This window comes from Microplitis mediator, chromosome 7, assembly GCF_029852145.1.
Source record: "Microplitis mediator isolate UGA2020A chromosome 7, iyMicMedi2.1, whole genome shotgun sequence".
NCBI classification, from domain to species: Eukaryota; Metazoa; Arthropoda; class Insecta; order Hymenoptera; family Braconidae; genus Microplitis; species Microplitis mediator.
The window spans coordinates 24,422,571-24,442,537 of record NC_079975.1 but is presented as its reverse complement, the minus strand read 5'-3'; the positions used below and the strand labels follow the sequence as shown (position 1 = coordinate 24,442,537).

Genomic DNA, 19,967 nt, shown 5'->3' with positions numbered 1-19,967 from the left:
AGTATATTTATATAAAATATTTATTCGATGACTCAGTAGTGAAAATGATAAATAAAAAAAATTAATACTCGCAATTTTTTCCTAAAGGGCCTGATTTTCTCAATTTTCCTTTTGTGTAAAAAAAATAAAATTAACAAATAAAAAATTCATACAACAATGATCTCAACTCAATTTAACTGACGTGAAATGAATGAAATACATATTAAGTAAATCTTAAAACTTTCACTGTCTATCAGATAATCAGTCGTACTATTCTACTCCTAATCTGACCTTCTTTCTGACGTATCCTCAAGCGGATCAAAACCAGTAGTGTTGTTTTATGTAAATAACATAACATAACACGTACGTTACAATTAATATCTTACTATTAAGGATTTGTATCACGACTTATTTAAACTTCATGTGATTATCGAATTAGTGTTTTTATAAATTTAAAAAAATAATAATTACCGGTTTCAACAACTTCTCACAAGGATTTGTCAACTTATCACATTAAATCTCTTTGAAGTGTACTACTTTATTAGCCAGTGAATAATTAATGACGCAACATCGATTGACAGCGATAGTCGTATCGACAGTTTAAATTTATTTCATAAATCACTAATGTCATTAAAATTAATATCAAGGACAATATTAGGCAATTAGTATAACAATCATGGTCAGATAATTAAATTTTTTGATCCAATCATAAATGATTGACTGTCAAAGTCATAAAGAAAAATATTTTTGATCAAGATCCGGTTACGGAGGTGTTACGTTGTCACACATACATACATATATATTTATACTTATGGTGGGCTTTAAAAAATTTAAGTATTTAAAATGAATGTAGAAGGGGTTTGGTACCTGGTCTATATATAATATAAGGAACCGGGACGTGGGACTTGAGTGCAAAAGTAAGAGAAGGGCGTTGTTGGTAATCGCGAACTTTTACATTAAGTGTCGAGTATGTATATATTGTATTAGTATACATATCGTATTATAAGGAGGGATACGTTTTCTAGATCGAACGCAAACGATTGTCTTGCAATACGTTATCTACTGACTACTCCCCAACAACTTCTCCAGTTCTTGTTTAGTTCTTATACAACTATACGACATTCAATTCTTTGGAGTCAGTGAAACTCGGCACGTAGTGTTGAACACATATATTTACTTTTTTTTAGTGCTACGGTATTTGATTTGTTGTTCAGATTGTTTAATTGACCATACGAGAAGACGGAAATTTTAATTTTTATTCATAAGTAAACTCTCTAACAATGAGGTAATTTTTTTATTGTTTTATGTTTGTTTTAAATTAATGCTGGTATTCATTTCTTCATATTTGATATAATAAATATTTAAATTCCGCAATGTTTTTATTTATATTTTTTTATTGTGAATGAGAGAAAATATTTTGAATTGAAAATGTCTTTTTATAAATTAATTCGTGGAATCAAAAGTCGGATTGTTTGAAATTAAATGAACCATTTGTTTGTATACAAGGAAATTATGCTCAGTTTCAGTGATAAAAATTTCTACATAATTACACTTCATAAGATAAATAACTGCATCTTTTTTGTAATATTAAAATATATAGTAAAGATTTTTCACTTGAAATATTTTAAATTATGTAAAATATTTTTTTGTAACTACAAAAGAGAATTTAAAAAAAAGAAGTTCAATTAATTTTTTAATTTTCCGCTAAGAAAATCGATGATTTTAGAAAAATTCGGGAAGTTGTTTTTTTTTTTTAATGACTATATTTAATTAATATTTTAATAATGATAAATTGCCAACCCTGGTGGAAATTTTTCAGAATTTTCTCGGAAAAATTCAGTTCTAAAGTTCTAAAGATTTTTTCAGTTATTCAGAGAAAAATCCGAAAAATTTCCACTACCCGGGAAAAAATGTTTTTATAAAATTTTATAAAAATATTTTTTCCCGGGTGGTGGAAATTTTTCGGAATTTTCTCGGAAACATTCAGTTCCAAAGTTCTAAAGACTTTTTTAGTCATTCAGAGAAAAGTCCGAAAAATTTCCACTACCCGGGAAAAAATGTTTTTATTAAATTTTACAAAATTTTGTATAAAATTTTATAAAAACATTTTTTCCCGAGCAGGGAAATGTTAGTCAACTTACAAATTTTTGTTTTTTTCCAAAAATTGAAGTTTGTATTTAATTGACACATTCATTATTTTTTTAAAAAGAAATCAAAATTTCCACTTGATAATTCTTGTTAAAAACATAAACAATAAATTCTATTTTTTTGAATTTTCGGAGCTTTTAATTTTGAAAATTCGTGGGAAGAAGGGGGAGGGAGACATCTTTCATTAAATTTTTTTTTACCAATTAAATTATTCTAAATTAATCTAAAAATTGATTTTGTAAAAGCGTTCGTGCAAAAATCAAAATATAATTTCAGTTAAAAGTTTTTCAAATTTTGAATAATTCCAAGAGAAGACAAAAAACAAAATTAAGAATTTCGAGTGTAAAAATGAATTTCATTTAATAAAATGAACGGTTTTGTAAACTCTATACACTGTAAAAAATTGAGAGTGAATTTGAATTTTATTTTAATCCAAATTTACTGTCACTCGAAGTTCCGGGGTTTAAAAAAAATCGCTTATGGAGTCAATAGCGAGTTTTTTTCAGTGCAATGATTTCAGGGCCATGTAAATTTTATTTAAATCTTCAATTACTCCCATCTGAAGTTTTAATGTTAAAATAAACTCCTCTTCGAAGTAAAATTCACTCCGAGGTGATTTAAATAAACAAGAAATCACCCGCCTCGCATTCACTCCGGATTTATTCCATGTTTACTTCGCAAACTTCATACATTGTAATTTATTACGGACACTAAAAACTAGATCAATATATAATTAAGTCGTTGAAAAAGTATTTTAAGTTCAACCAGTGACTAAATAACCGGATCAAACTACATTTCATATGAAGTACATTAAAGTAAAAAAAAATTTCTAATGTGTCAAAGTAGTCAACCAGTTTTACATTTTAATACCTTCCCGTCTAAGAAAAGTTTTTTCTAAAAATGTTTTTTCAAAAAAAGTTCAAAACCACAAACTTCGTAATTTGAGACAATTCTGGACTTCGAGTTAATCATTTTTGAAATTTCGAAAACATTCAAGAGTAAAAAAATTTTCAATTGAGAAACGTTTTTCTAAATTCTTAAAACAAAAATAATTCGATTTGAAAATTTTGCTGATTCGGGGAACATAAAAAAAAAAACAAGAAAAATTTTTTGACTCTGTATAAAAATTTTTCAAAAACGAGGTCGGGAGATTGAAAATTGTTCTACTGGTGAATTTTTGTAAAGTTTCAAAAATGATCAACTCAAAATTCAGAACCCGCATGAAAATAGCATATATGATAAATATATATGGAAAAATATATAATCAATATGGGACCATATAAGTGGCCAAAAATGATATATATTTTCTTATATATAATATAGTAAGTTTTAATATAATTAATTATATACGTAAGTTTATAAGTTAATACATGTATTATATATATTTATAATCATATATGTAAACTTATAAGTTAGCACATATATGTATTATATATATTGATAATTATATATGTAAATTTGTAAGCTAGCACATATATATATATATATATTCTTAACACAATTTTTGAATCTTATAACAGAGAGAGGAAGACAGAAAAGAATAGATTTTATTTATTCTTACATATATAGGAAGACTTATATGGTTCTATATATCAAAAAATATACAAAAATTTATCAAGTTAAATACTTGGTACATATATCGTGCCATATAATGATGAATTATATATGTATTCTTATTTTTTTCCATATATAAATAACATTTATTTTTGAATATATTAAAATTATGTTTTCAAATATATAAATAATATATTGAAGTTATACAGAAATATATGAAATCATATAAGAGAAAACATATATAGAAATATAATAAAATCGGCCAAAATCTATATATAGTTCTATATAAGATTTCATGTATTGTCACATATATTTTTTAATATATGTTTACCATATATGATATTTTCACGCGGGTCAACTTCCGGTGTCATTTTTATTGGTTGTTAAAAAAAAATTTTCCATTATAAATCATCTTGTAATTAATTTTCAAAGGTGAAAAAATTTAATTTTAATTTTGAATTCAAAAATTTTTTTTGGAAATTTATTCGAAGAAAAGGGGATAAAATGGACCAGAAAACAATTTTTGTTAATTAAGAATTCAAGGGGTGAAATGAGCGGGCAATTTTTTTTTTTTCGAAAACTGAGATGGAATATGAACATTCTGGGGTAATGTGGGTCGTACTAATATATTTATATCTGTAACATATATTTTTTAATATATGTTTACCACATATGATATTTTCATGCGGGAATTGTCTGTAATTTAGAAGTTCACTTTTATGAACTTTTTTTGAAAATTTTGGGAACTTTTTTTACATCGAAATCATGACGGATAAATAATCAAAGCCCTGCCTAGAGACAATTAATAAATATCGATAAGTGATATAAAAATAAATTATTATCGGTAATAAAACTTTCACACTTTTAAATCCCATTGGATAATTAATAATCAATTCCTTCATAAAAAAAAAAAAAAACAGTAATTACATCTTTGATGTTTAACGATCACATTACGCTTAGCTTGAAACAACATGCGTATAAAGAAACTTGTTGTAAAACATACTATTGTCATTAAAAATGTTTTTTCCTTTCGAAAAAGTGAACGGCTTATAAATAAAGTCTCAAAACAAAAAGAAAAACAGTGAAAAACTTGTATTTTACAAATACACAATAAAGTATATATTAAATTTTCATTTAGCACAATAATTATAATGAACATAATAATTAATAATAGTTGTCATTAAAGGTCTTGAAAGAAGATGTAATAAAACACTACGATAAAAAAAATAATATTTAAATTCACGGTCAAGCGAAGGCTATTCAGAAGTTACTATTATGAAATTCAGCGTATCGAAGTAGAAAGTCATTCGAATGTCGTTCCGCTAACAAATGTAGTGCATAAAAAAAATAAAAAAAGTAGCGGAAACAATGCAGTGATTATAAATATTATTATTATTATTTTTTATTTTATTTTCAGACAACTCAAATTATTGATCCTACTAATAGGATCATTTGGAATAGTGAAAATAAACGCAGAAATACTTGAGACAATCGCACAATGGCCATTATTGGATTACGCGTTGCCATATGATAGAGAGTTTTTAAACAAATTTCGTCCGGAAAATGTCGTACCAACAGGATTCGAAATAACAGAGCACAGAATATTTATTGCCACTCCTCGATTACGAGCGGGTGTTCCAGCAACATTAAGCGTGATTCCTCGTGATTTACCACTTGGTAGCAGTCCACAGCTAGAAGCCTATCCCTCGTGGGATTGGCATAGAGCTGGTAAAGGCGATTTAAACTGTTCAGGTCTTATATCTGTTTATAGAATTCGAATTGATAAGTGCAACAGATTATGGGTACTTGACAGTGGTATTAATACATCTATTGATGACTTTCAAGTTGCATGCCAGCCTAAACTTCTTGTTTTCGATCTTCAAACAGATCAACTTATTCGTCAAGTTATATTTCCACGTGAGGTTAGATTTTTTTTTTTTTTACAATTATTTTATTATATTTAATTAAAATAGTATATAGTCGTCCCGACGAAAGCTTGGGATTTTTTTCCCACCAGTTCTTTCCCCTACCACCATGATATTAGAATGAGCGCATGTGCCATTTGAATGTGCGCATGTGCAAAGCCACCAAAACCAACATTTAAAGGGTGGGGGAAGAAACCGTGGTGGGAAAAAAATCCCAAGCTTTCGTCGGGACGACTATATTACACACCAAGGGGGAAAATAGGACATTTCAACACTCGTGCGCAATTGCCTACCCGAGTCTATGACGAGGGTGGCAAACACGTGGATTGGGACTCCTACCTTTCATGTGTATAAAATTTTTCACCAGATCTGAACCTGAAAGTTTAAATTTTAGCCTCTGTTCATGGGAAGAATGGCACATGCGCTAATTAAGATCACTTGTTTTCTTCCCTCTAAGGAGAACAGGAATTTAAACTTTCGGTGCAACTTTTGTGAAAATAACAATTATTTTATTTGTATATTTTAGGTTTTACGACCAGATACACTTCTTACTAATTTAGTTATTGACGACACTGCAGCTCGTACTTGCGATGATGTCTTTGTTTACATGACCGATACTGTTGGCCCTGGTATGTATGAACTATTACAAATTTTTTAGATTTTCAAGGACAAGTGCCCTGGAAATTTAACAAAATTTATTAATCTTACACGTAAAGAAATTTTCTTTAAAAATTACCGTTAAATTCACTGTAATAATGGGATGAATGGCACGACCTAATCATTTGTCGGTAAGTGAGATAATTTTTAACTTTTTTTTCAACAAATTTTACCGTAGTCACCGTAAATTTTATTCGGTTTTCGGTAAATTTTATAAAGTCTACCACAAAATAAATAAATTTTTTCATGATTTTTATTTCAAAAATTGTAATTAATAAAAGCGCCGCACTATGTCCCACGATTACGGTGAATTTAACGGTAATTTTTAAAGAAAATTTCTTTCCGTGTACCGAATGTCCACTTGATTACATAATTAAAAAATTGAAGCATCATCTTTGATGAAATAGATGTAACTACTTCAAAATATATGTTCTATATATAAATCAATCAAGAAATTGACTTAGATTTGAATTCTAAAAATACTGTAGTGACTTTTTTTTTGGAAAACTTAATTAGGTTTTGATAATCGTGAGTTTATTAAAGTCTAGCTATGAAATTTTTCGTATGTAAAAGTTAATTATTGGGGGGGAGGGGGTGCGTAAATATTCGAATAATTCGTAAAATTCGAATAATTTGAAAATTAACGAATATTTCCAAAATTTTCTTTTGAACTAATACTTAAATTGTAATATTTTTTCCAAGAATTCAAATTTTGGTCAAAGGTAAAGAGAGCTCAGACACGAATCTACGAAAAAATTACTTCCTATTACTATAAAAAATAATTAAATGTTACATTTTATTAATAGGACTCGTTGTTTTTGACGGAACTGCCGACAGGAGCTGGCGATTCGTTCATGCTTCAATGCTTCCAGATCCAAATTATTCCACTTATCGGGTAAGTAATCATTATAACCAATTAATTGTATTACTAAACAAATTATTATAATAACAGGTTTTTTAATCATTTACTACTATCAATCAATATCTAAATTTATCAACTCGAATCAGTTGACATAAACAAAATTTAATAAATGACCTTTTTTTTTTACCGGACACGGATTTATTTTTAATGTAAGCAAAAAAAAATATTCTCAAGGTCTAATTGATAAAAACAATTTTTTTTTACAATTACGTATCTATCGTTTTATTTCACTAGGTATTTTATGAATCAATCAAAGTTTTTTGTATTTTAATACAAATGATGTAAAAACATTGTGGTCAATTGGTTAACAATTCCGATCATTAGAGAGTGTTACCTTAAAATTAACGCACAAAATTTATCTGTTTAAATTAATTGGTATATTATATCAATATCTATGGCGCATTGAAACGTGCATACACGGAAAAAACAGAATATTAAAAATTAATAAATAATAGTAAAAAGTGGAATCTGTTATCAATAATTAGTACAATTATGTACTTAATGCAAAGTAGTTTACTAATTTTTGTAGATTCCTAAAAACTACTATCAATTATTTCAAAAAGTAACTAAATATTATTACTTTTAGGTATATAAATACGGGACTTATTAGTGAAAATTGATTAATTTATGGCATAATCTATTAAAAAGTAATGATTGGTCAAATTATGAATTGCTATCTTAGATACTGATTTTTCCAGCCGAAAAACTGCAAAAGTTACTAACTTTTATTTTATAAATTCGATATCACTGATCAATTATTAGCTTAAAATATCATTTATTCATCATTATAAATTAATTTACAATATACATAAATCGAATAAGTGGTAAATAATAAAATGAAAAATTAATATACTAGATACTGATTTTTTGCTCATAAAAATACCGAAAACTTTTAACTCTTATTTTATAAACTCTACCCATTGACTAATAATTAATATAAAATGTTATTTATTCGTTATTATAAATTAATTTATTATATACATAAATCGAATAAGTGGTAAATTTTATAAATTTTTCTATGTTTATTTGAATAGTAATAAATAACTGTAGATACCAATTTATTGATTCTTTTTCATATTAATTTAAATATACGAAATTACAAATTTTGCTCTTCTATGTATACAAATTTTAATATAAATAATAGCCATTTTGTAATATATAATGATCCTGGTTTGATATTAGTATACAAATATACTAATTTTAAGTCAAAAATAAACTACAAATTATTAAAATTTTGAGCATCATTTTTTTCCGTGTAGGAAAATTATTATTCTAGTAAGCAGGTAGATTAGGTTTAAGGGAAAAGAGTGACTTTAGAGATAGTCCTGGGCGAAGAAAGCAACTCATATTTAGGGGACTTTGGCTGTAAATATTCTGAAGCATGTCTATTTTACAATATCGACTTTAATGGAAAACTTAATTCACGTTGACGTATGTGTATAAAAAGTTAATAGAATACTCTCAAATTAGAGTTACACATTTGCTTACTCATTCATTTTTTACGGTACTAATATTAGCGTTCTCACTTTGTGAAGAAAGTGAATTGTCTCGATCGAGAGATCTAGATCTATAATTATTCTCATACTTGAGATTTTTTGCTTTAAAAGGTAAATATATCAAAATCATAATCAAACTATTATTACGAATATACAACCTATGTGAACTTATTGTAAATGCAATCGTTAATTGACTTGAAGTCGTGTAATACGCACCGGAAAATAGCGCAGAGTATAAAATGTATACGTCTATAGACATTCTGTTTGAGTGAGAAAATTTTTTTTTTTGTGGGGATTGAAAAGTCTGAAATGTTCACGGTGTTAAGTAATTTGAGACAGTTAATTAATATATTTTTTTTTTAATTTCGATGTACACTTTCTTTCAAAAAATTCATAATAAATAAAACTGTAAAATTTTTGGTATGAGAGGGGGGGGGGGTGCTATAAAAAATACTAATTAAAATGATTTTTTTCTGCTATTTTTACTTTCCTTAGCCGTAAAATATTTGTTTCAAATTAATTTAACGGTAATTAGAAAAGAAATTTAACGGCGGCAAAATAAATTTAAAAAAAGAAATTAATGAAAATTTACATTTCCTGTGTGCAGAGATATAAAAAAAAATTTTCCAAAGAATTAATCAAATTTTGTAAAAAAAATTTTTATTAAATATTTTAGACAGCCCAATTTTTTCCACCATGTTCATTTTTCCCGCATTTTCTCATTATGTAAATTTTATTATCATTAATATAATTAAATTTCAATTCTATCAATTGTATTTAAATTCACAAACTGATATAATAAAATTCTGTAATTAATGAGTTATAAATTAAAATAAAGACGATGAGAATTTTCTCATGAAAATTAAAGTGCTATCCTAGTAATGACAAAACAACTAGCATCAGAAAAAATTTTTACCCTCGTTAAAAAGTTCTTTAACTGTAGATTTATTATAATTAACATTTGGTAATTTAAATTACAGATTGGATCTGATACATTTGAGCTGTTTGACGGAGTAGTTGGTTTGACATTTTCACCAAAAGAAAATTTAGTCTACTTCCAACCTTTGGCAACTGACCGTATTTTCAGTGTATCATCATTAGTATTAAAAGCTGGCCCTCTACCATTCGGACAACAACTTCCGGTGACAGTAGTGGGCAGAAAATCCAGTCAAGGATTAGCATTGGCCGTTAATCAACGCGATAATTCACTCATCTTTTCTCCTTTTACCGAAACAGCAGTTGCCACTTGGAACCCTAAAATTAATAAACAACGGTAACTATTATTATATATAACCATTAACCCTTTAGCGCTTGACCTTGAAACCCCACTCCATGTTCAGGCAGGTCGTATTGAGAAACTAAAGTGAGCTTTCATATTCAATTACAGTCGAATTTCGTTAACTCGGAACTTCCCCTGAATCTTAACCCCTTTTACGAGCTGCGCTGTCTCCCACCCGATACTATAAGTTTGTACAGTAGAATCTCCCTACTGTGACTCTCCGTAATGTTACACTCTCTCTAAATTTAACAAGATTCTCTCCCTAATGTTAACAATCCTGTCTCCCACTACGTTTTTTCATGCAACCAATTAAAAAAAAACCTTAGTGGCGGGAAATTCAAATCTTCCTACTTGCACCTATAAGATTACATCCTGAAAATGATTTTTTTTTTCGCACATCACGCATTCTGACCGCGCAGACCTGCGCCCATAAGACATGAGTATTTGTATGGTGGGGACAACAGGATTTCTTAACATTACGGAATGGTCCTGGATAGGAGTGTTAACATTACAGAGATTTTACTGTTTATGTCTGTGTATATTTCGCGTTACTAATTCCAAAAGATTTTTGTAGACCCTTTTGGCTTTAGAAAACTCTCTAAGGCCAAAAGGGCCTTTAAAAATATGGCCTTTTGAAATAAGTGACGTGATTTATATATACATCGTTCATGTAGGGGTAAGAGCGCATGCGTTGGAGTTTGGTCTTTAAAGAAGAAGGGGCATTCGATAAGTCAGAATTTTCCAGTCCTCCGTAGACTAACTGTCCGAATTAATGGAATTCGACTTAAGTTATGTAAACAATCATAACTACGGTACTGTCACTGTACACGAAGTAGGGTTAAAATGATTAGAAAGGGACACAGTAACACTACTTCTCTCGCATTGCACGCATACGAATCCACGACGTTTCTTAATTCGCGCTCTCCCTATTCGACATACACTGAGACGTTTTGATACTCCCATTATGGGAGTGGTGGATTTACACTAGGGACAGTCGGGGCAAGTGCCCAGGGCGGCAAAATTTTGAAAAATTAAATATATGAACTATAAGTTTAAGTAAAATCCAGTATTGGGGCGGATTTTTTTCCGGTGCCCAGGGGCGGCTTTAAGTTTAAATCCAGCCCTGCTCCCATAGGTTAAAGGGTTAACCTTAACTTATATCATTTAATCATTAAATGTTTATTATTATTTTTAGTGTTCTTGCATTCAGTCCAGAAAAATTACAATTTGTTGCCGAACTTATGTGGTTTGAACGTGACAACGGCAACATATGGATTTTATCTTCAAGATTTCAAAAATACTATAACCAGAATATTGATCCACGAGATATTAATCCTCGACTTTTGAGAATACGATCAAAATCTTCTCTATTAGTGCCACCAAGTATTTATCACTATGATAATCCAAATTTCCCTCTTAATATTTACAACAATACTTTAACTCATTCATTTTTAAAATGAATTTGAATTTTTAGATAATTAGTTTAGAATAATATTTAATCAGTAAGATACAAATTACATTTATATATTGCTACATTACAGCAAAAAAAAAATACTCAATAATTTGCATTTATAGTGTAAATATATATAACATTACGACTGCCTGATTTCGTAATCCAGTGAGAACCAGTTCTTAGTTACTTCCACTCTGAGTAATAAAAAACAAAGGGTATTTACTAGGATTAAAAATAGTATATTGTATAACGACGGATAAAACAAATCGATTTTAGAAGAAGGTTAAGTTCATTGAAGTGATTTGTACCCTTGCCGAAAGGGAGAGTCGGCATGACACGAAGTTTAAAATCGTATATTTTTATCATATCTGCATCGAAAGTTTAAATTCCTGCGTTATTTCGCGGGAAGAATTGTATATTTTTCTCATATGAGAAAATAACGCATGCGCCATTAGCTTCGCAGAGGCGAAAATTTAAACTGTAAGAAATTAATATCTGGTGAAAAATAGTCTGCACACCACAGAGTGTCCTACTTTCTTCCCTTAGTGTATAATCTACTAATTTCACTACATCGCGAAAAAATTTCAAATTTCTATTCTGTGGAGTAGAAAGAAAGTTGAGTTTTTCTCTTATAAAAAACAAATTAAATAAATACGCATACAGAAATAAAATCATGGTAATTTTCACCATATCTGCATAGAAGGTTAAATTTATTGGTTAATATATACAATCAATTTTAAAATGACTACTGTAAGCATTGTTTATTGTTACATTTTTTCGGCTAATGACTTTTATATCAATTCGAAAACTCAAGTTTCTGGTATTTTGTACTGCACAGTATGAGAATAAGTCCCGTGCTATTTAGGTTATACTTCTATTTATCAGGTCAGGGCTATAGTTGAGTCTGCAAAAGAACGGGCTTTTCTCCCACTACATAGCTATGATGACGTCCATGACTCTGCACTAACGCGCGTGCGCAGTAATGACTTAATTGTAGAAAAATGGTGGGAGAAAAGCCCACTCTTTTGCAGACTCAACTATACTAATTTTTTAATAGTGATTATAGTGCCATCTATAGAAAATTTTTGTTACTGCAGTACGGGACTGATAATCAGATATACTCAAGCAAGAATTAAAATTCGAAATTCCCATTGCAGATCTGGTGAAAAATCCCGGGTCAAAAGAAATAAATTAAATTTGACTTTTTTGACTAAAATGGATACTAAGTAAGTCAAGTTAGCCAAAAGCAAATCAAAATTAAACGTATTCTTCATTCAGTTTTGATTGGCTTTTGGTTAAATTGACTTACTACACATCGAAGTACCCGCTACTACAATGTTTTACTACAATATTGAGGTTAGGGAAGCCAGAGTTTTTTTCCGTGGCACATTGTATATAATTTTTCTTACCCGAGGTTCCAATTCATAGATGTCGCAGTTGCACTCATGGAATGAAATGTCCTATATTTGCCCTAGACATACAATATACTATATCAGTATTGTTTTAACCAACTAAATAGGCATTGACATATACAAAATAAATCATATTTTAAAAATTTGGCTCTTACTGATTATCGAAATTAGGCAACCGACTAGGCTACAATGAACTTATATATATTATAAAAGCTTTTTTACATATTTTATAAAATATCGCCACTTGTTAAACAAAAAACCAATAAAATTTTAATATTATTTTTTTAATTACACTTATTGTGAATTTATTTATTACCATTCTAAGGTATTATAAAAAAAAATGCACATAATTTACGGCCTTGGCCGTGATTATAACCATCTAAAGATGTCAATGTAACAGTTTTAAGTGAACATAAAATTTATTATTTTCGCAATTATGCAATTAAACTCATAAATGGGTAAGGTTAAATTAGAAAGGTAAAGGAAGAAAGAACTAACTCTCCTAGATTACTAAACTAATAAACTGATTGACAGTATTTCATTGACCATTCGACTGGCCGGTTTATTTAAAGTTGTTATAAGTGTTTAAATTACTTATCTTTAATTTATTTAACACGGCAAGTTGTTAGTAATTACCGAAAATAATTTATAACTTACTGAAATTTTTTTTACTACCATATGTTATTAGTGATTAATTAATTATACTTATTAGTAATTCATGAAAATAGCCTATAATTATATTGTTTATTTTAAAATTAATCATAATCATGTTGTCATGCCTAGTGTTTTTATTGGGCTTATATTTCTCAACTGTTAATTCAGCTGGAAAGTTTGAGACTGTGTACAAGTGGTATTGGGTTGACTACCTATGGGAGAGTGAAACACAAAGAATAGGGTCTATTATAACCGGTGAATATAATTATACGAAACCAGTTATTATTGATGTTGACGTTTGGAAAGGTATTAAATTCAATTTTATTTGATAAATAATTTATCAATACTGCACAGAAAAAACGAATTTTTTGGCGCGAGAAAAATTTTTCATTATGAAATGAAAATAATCCCGAGAAAATTTTCGTTTTCAATTCATAATGCGAAAAATTTGTTAGGGAGAGTAAAAATTTTTCGCGCCAAAAAATTCGTTTTTTCCGTATACACTAGGGTGGCCTAAAAAACCGACAATTTTTTTTTTTCGAGCCTCTTATGAAAATTTGTTGGTTTATGATGTTTTAAGAAGCCTCTCCAAAAATCAGCTTGATAAAAAATTTTCAAGAGGTCGCTCACGAATTTTGAAAATATCAAAAATGATAGGAATTCTGATTTTTTGTTTCTAAATTTTTTCTTCCTCGTGGCAGCAATATTTTATATCTCTAATATTATGACTATGCTGAGAATTTCAGCCCAATATTTAAATATTTGAACGGCGCTCAAGAATTTTGAATATTAACTGACAATATGTAACTAATACTTTGAATTAGTTTTTGTATTTTTTTATGACTCAATTATTGTCATTCCACTTAAATATAACTTTTGCATAACCGAAAATATACAGGACAGTCTTAAACAATAAAATTTGGTAAGTTTTGAATAAGCAAAAAAACCCAAAAATTGAATTAAAAAATAAAAAAGTATGTAAATAACTTATTATTTCGATTTCTCGGGTTGTATTTTTATTCATTATGATACAAATTGATAGTAAAAAAATTGAGAAGCTTTATTATTAATATTCAAGGGTTGCTCGAAAACGTCCAAAAGACAGTACTCTGAACCATTCAAAATTCTTCAGCGACGTTTAAATATTTTAATTTTGGGCTGAAATTTTCAGCGCACTGATGATTTCATAAATATAAACTATAGCTGCCACGAGAAAGAAGAAATTTGGAACAGAAAAATCCGAACTTCGATCATTTTTGATATTTTCAAAATTCGTGAGCGACCTCTTGAAATTTTTTCATCGAGCTGATTTTTGGAGAGGCTTCTTCAAACATCTTGAATCAACAAATTTTCATAAGAGACTCGAAAAAAAAAATAGTCGGTTTTTTTGGGCCACCCTAGTATACATTATAAAAAATCTTACGTGAATTCGAAGTGAATTTCCATCCGAATTCACTTCGTCACTCAGAATTATGAAGTTTAAAAAAAAAATTTGCATACGGAGTGAATAGGGATTTTTTTTAGTGGAGAGATTTTGGAGCGAAGATTTTGTTTCAATTTGAATTCACTCCGATCCAGAGTTAATCTTAAAATAAATTCCTCTGGAGTAAATTTCACTTCGAGGAGATGAAATAAATGAAAAATTCGCTCCCCATCCATTCTGGATCTAATCCGCATTCACTTTGAAAATTTTTTATAGTGTATAATAATTAATACAAAATAAAAATATATATTAAAAAAATTTGAAAATAACAGATAAAAAAGTATTTGTTACGGTGATAAGAACTGATGGAGTACCGGCAAGTTTGACAACAATTTCAAGTAAAAATGGCCAAGGTGGTCCTCTTTTGAAACCTTACCCTAGTTGGAATTGGGCAAGAAAAGGAGATTGTAATTCAATTACAAGTGTTTTTCGAGTTGCCGTAAGTGTCAATATCATAAATTATTTATATGAAAATGAATAATTCATCTTTATATATAAACATATATATTAACACAGATAGATGAATGTGATCGTTTGTGGGTATTGGATACAGGAAAAATAAATGAAGAACATGTTTGTCCAGCGCAATTACTAGCATTTGATCTTAAATCAGACCGTCTTATAAAAAGAGTTAGAATTCCTCATAAGATAGCTATAAATATTATTACGAAAAAAGGTTTGTTGGTAACGCCGATCGTGGAAACTGAAGGAGTTTACTGTTCTAAAACATTTGTAAGTAAAATACATATATATTGTAGTCAATTTTTTTTTTTTTTTCATAGATTATTAGAATTGTGTCACGTGTATTTTATGCGGTATTCTGATCTGTTAAGCGGTTGTATTGTTATTAATTATTTGTATTGTAACAATATAGATATATTTTTACAATAGATAAATATACCCAACGATGAGAACTACAATATGACCATGCGCAATGCAAAACAATATAAAAATATAGATATAAATTATGAAAAAGCATTTATTTAAAAAAATTTGAAAATTAGCCTGATAAAGACAAATAAAAGTTTTACCGACTAAATATATTAGTTATAATTCCATTTACACTCTAATATTTGTAAACCTTTCGTATTAGTAGGGAACAGTCTTTAGAAGGTGTACATAAGCTGTACTGATGAGATCTAAATGTAATCAGATCGAAACTGTCTAGAATAATATATATATTCAACAACTGTTCTTTATAACATCTATGGAATTTAAATTTATATTGCAATGCAAAAAAAGTAAGTTCCAAAAATGTTCCAAAAAAGTTCATAACAGTGAACTTAAGGGGGGGATAGCCACTGCGAAATTTCAAAAAAAAAAAAAATTTTTTTTTTTTTATTAAATCAAAGTGTATATGTTCAAAAATATGTATCTAAAGTTTTTTATGAAAATTCCGAATATTTTTCAAGTTATAGTCATTTTTGTGACAGCCCGTCAACTGACCGTTGCATCGACTAAAAACTTCAAACGCGTTTTTCTCGAAACTACTTTTTTTGAACTGGTGGCATCTGTAATTTGCATAAATATGAACCGATTCGCAACTTTTTTTTTTGCCGTATTCGTCTATTCAGTAGCTAAAGTTGCACGTAGGGGATTTTGAAAATTTTGATTTTAAAGATTTTTTAGGGCTGTTTGAATCCAAAAAAATGAGAAAAAATAACGAAAAAATTTTCAATATGTCGCCATTTTTTTCAAATCCAAATTTTCAAAATCCCCTATGTGCAACGATAACCACATGCATACAGATTACAACGCCGTTTGGTTTTTTTGTTTCTGATAATCCGTTTTTGAGTTAGAGATGACACCGTGGTGGGGGAAATTTTTTGTTGCTCCACAAAAATGCTTATAACTTTGTAACAACATGACATTTTTTAATGAAAATTTAGGAGAATTATCTTCAATGTATACTTTAGAAAACGAAAAAAACCCGATCGCCAAATTCTTTTATTATTCCAGTCAAAAAAATTCCCGAAAATCACCTATTTTTTCGATCCTCACAGTGGCTATCCCCCTTAAAATTTTGAGAAAGTTCTGAACTTTGAATTACTCATTTGTTGAACTTCAAAAAAAAAAAATAAAAAGTACCTAAAAAAAAATTCAATCTCCTGGACTCATTTTAAAAAAAGTTTTTATAAAGTTTTAAATTCTTTTCTTTTCTGTTTATTTTTCATGTCAGCAAAATTTCAAAGTCGAATAATTTTTACTTGAAAAAGTTCCGAATCATCTCAAATTTGGAAGCTTACGGTTACGAACTTTTTTGAAACATTTTTAGAAATAATTTTTTTTACTCAGGTTAATGTGTTCTATTAACCTCTACAGTCGTAATATGAACTAAAGGCGCATAATCTCTATCTTGTAATTGTGCAATAATATTAAACATATGTTATGATTTATACCTATTGCTTTACTACGAAATAATTAACACCGTCTTGACAGATCAGAATACCGCATAAAATATATGTGACTTGCACTATAATCTATCGATCATTAAAAATCATTTATTTTAAAAAATTATTTAAATTTTTTCATAAGTACTTTTTTTTTAACAAACTCGTTTTATATTAACGTGCATGCAGAAAAAAAAGTTATCTTGAGTCGAGAAAATATTTTGAAAGACAATTTTTCGCACCAAGTCAAGATTTTCTTGAGCCAAACAATTTATTTTGGTCAGAAGAGATTTCTACTTTATCCAAAAAAATCGAGGTTTTAAAAAAAATTTCTCGAATCCAAAATATTTACTTCCAGCCGACATTTTTTTTTTCTGTGTGTTGCTATAGAAATAAAATAATTTCAAAAATACTACGATGCTTAAAAAAATTTTATTCGAAAATTTTTATATTGACATCTCAATCGCGAAGCGAAGAGGTTATGCTTTATAACCGACTTGTCAAGGTCACGCGATTTCCTCACATTAAACTGTATATATTATTTTTATATCACACTTACACGTTATGAAGAGTACATCAATATAAAGAGGGAACACTAATGAATAAGTCTGATATTTTTTTTTAAGTTGCCCGAAACGTATTAATATAAAAAAAGTTCAATAAAAAAAATTTATCGTGGATGTGCATTAGTCTGTGGTTCAAAAAAGGTCGTGGTACTGATCTCGAGAACGACTTGACGAAACGACTTAATTTTTTTTTTTCACAATCTTCAGAATTATGCAGAGAAGGTTCCTTTCGAAAATCACTACTGTAGTCCTTCTCGTTTTTTTACAATAAATAATTACTGTTAAAACCGGCAATTTTACATGTAAACAAACATACACTGCAGCCATTTTTATTAGGAATGTTCTCCTTATCTTACTTTTTTCGTTGACGTTTATTACCGTATATTTACCATAGAAATCTATATGAAAAAAAGCGCGGGTAATTCAAACTTTTGAAATTTAATTTTTTAAAATATAACATTAGCTCGAGGCGTACACTTTTGGATTTTGAAAATCGTTTTTTTTTAGGTCTACATAGCAGATGTAACTGGCAATGCCTTGATAATTTACAATGGGACAAATTTTTGGCGTTTAGAGTCGCCGATTTTTGAGCCTCAAGAAACAGCGGCCAGTGTTACGATTGCAAATGAAACATTTTATTTAGACGACGGAGTTTTGGGAATGGCGTTGAGCCCTAAGTTGAATAAAAATTCACGAAATTTAATGTTTCGGCCATTGGCATCTTTTGATATGATTTCTGTTGAGACATCTAGTCTACAGGAATCGTATGCCAATGAACCGATACGTTACACGGTTATATCGAGAGCATTACCAAGTCAAGCAGCTGCCATGGCTTTCTCTAAGGCCGGAACACTTTTTTTTGGACTCCCTCATGATCTCGCAATGGCTTGTTGGAATATTAATAAACCTCTTACTAAAGATAATATCGTACGTTTGTAGTTGAAAGCGCACTAAATTACAACAAAAAAAAAAATTTTTTTACGCTTTTTACAACTGTCCTTATTTTTAAAAATATATATTTTTCAGGTAGTAATTGATAAGGACCATCATGATTATCAATTTGTGAGTGGGGTCAAAGTAATACCGTCGCACATTACATCAAGATCTGAAGAGCTGTGGATCGCAACGAATAGATACCAAAAAATAGCTTTAGAAACACAAAATTTTAGTGAAATTAATTTTAGAATTATGAAAAGTCCTGTTGATAATTTAATCAAAGGAACAAACTGTAATTATGGTTTCAATTTTAAATTTCTTTCTGATTATAACTCACAGTTTTCTAATGGTTTTTTAAAATAAAAAAAATTATTTGAATTTAATAATCAAATTTTTTAGTTGTTTTTTTAAATTACAGTAATTTTTGAAAGTGAAGGGTTTAATTAATTCATTAGAATGTAAATTTTATATGGTAAGTTGATACATTTATATTTTATTAATAAATAATATAAAGGAAGGGGGAGGGGGGGGGGCACTGAAAGAAATGTTAACGAAGACTCAAATACGTTAAATCTTTTTTTTTTAATGATATTCAAAGTTTTGCGCGCTGTATGAAGGTATTTTTGAATTACGAATTTGCTAGCAGTTGTTTGCAGCATCGGCTTGAAATTATCTTTTTTCGACTGGCTGTAAGGACACTAAAACTTGAAGTTTCGATGCAGGTATTATGATAAAAATTTTAATAGTTTTTGTCATAAAACACAAGTCGTTAAGGGGGTATTCTAGTCTAGAGGTCCGAATTTCGAGCGTTTTTTTGGCAATTGATAAAAACAAAGCATTTGAACCAACAAAAAATGAAAATTTGAAATTCGTAATATTTAAAAAAAATTCAACAAACTTAAAATATTAGTCAAAAAATCGACCTTTATTTTCGAGTAGTCGCCATTTTATGAAAAAAAATTTTTTTTTTCATTTTTTGTTGGTTCATGCGATAGCGACATTCATACTAATCAATAATCCATCATTGTTTTATTTTTTAGATGACCACAAGGGTAGAAATCATGGTGACGAGGACTCGGCTTTTTTTCCCCCCTCTACTTCAAAAACGCATAA

General features: G+C 28.8%; 2 protein-coding genes across 2 annotated transcripts; both read left to right on the top strand.

Annotated features, from left to right (window-relative positions):
• The first annotated feature begins 894 nt into the window (after positions 1-894).
• Positions 895-13,118, top strand: LOC130671551 (protein yellow). The gene is made up of 6 exons (XM_057475509.1): positions 895-1,264; positions 5,099-5,603; positions 6,133-6,235; positions 7,070-7,158; positions 9,662-9,954; positions 11,156-13,118. Exons 1-6 carry the CDS (start codon positions 1,260-1,262, stop codon positions 11,418-11,420), a joined length of 1,260 nt encoding a protein of 419 aa, XP_057331492.1. The 5' UTR covers positions 895-1,259; the 3' UTR covers positions 11,421-13,118.
• A 118-nt stretch (positions 13,119-13,236) lies between these two features.
• Positions 13,237-19,231, top strand: LOC130671550 (major royal jelly protein 2-like). The gene is made up of 5 exons (XM_057475508.1): positions 13,237-13,785; positions 15,235-15,401; positions 15,479-15,694; positions 18,426-18,845; positions 18,945-19,231. Exons 1-5 carry the CDS (start codon positions 13,593-13,595, stop codon positions 19,215-19,217), a joined length of 1,269 nt encoding a protein of 422 aa, XP_057331491.1. The 5' UTR covers positions 13,237-13,592; the 3' UTR covers positions 19,218-19,231.
• Positions 19,232-19,967: the final 736 nt, after the last annotated feature.

Coding starts and splice junctions, on each gene's coding strand:
- LOC130671550 (XM_057475508.1), top strand. CDS start 13,593: ATGTTGTCATGCCTAGTGTTTTTATTGGGCTTATATTTCTCAACTGTT. Junction 15,402..15,478: donor CAAGTGTTTTTCGAGTTGCC/GTAAGTGTCAAT, acceptor ATATTAACACAG/ATAGATGAATGTGATCGTTT. Junction 18,846..18,944: donor CTCTTACTAAAGATAATATC/GTACGTTTGTAG, acceptor TATATTTTTCAG/GTAGTAATTGATAAGGACCA.
- LOC130671551 (XM_057475509.1), top strand. Junction 5,604..6,132: donor AAGTTATATTTCCACGTGAG/GTTAGATTTTTT, acceptor TGTATATTTTAG/GTTTTACGACCAGATACACT. Junction 9,955..11,155: donor CCTAAAATTAATAAACAACG/GTAACTATTATT, acceptor TATTATTTTTAG/TGTTCTTGCATTCAGTCCAG.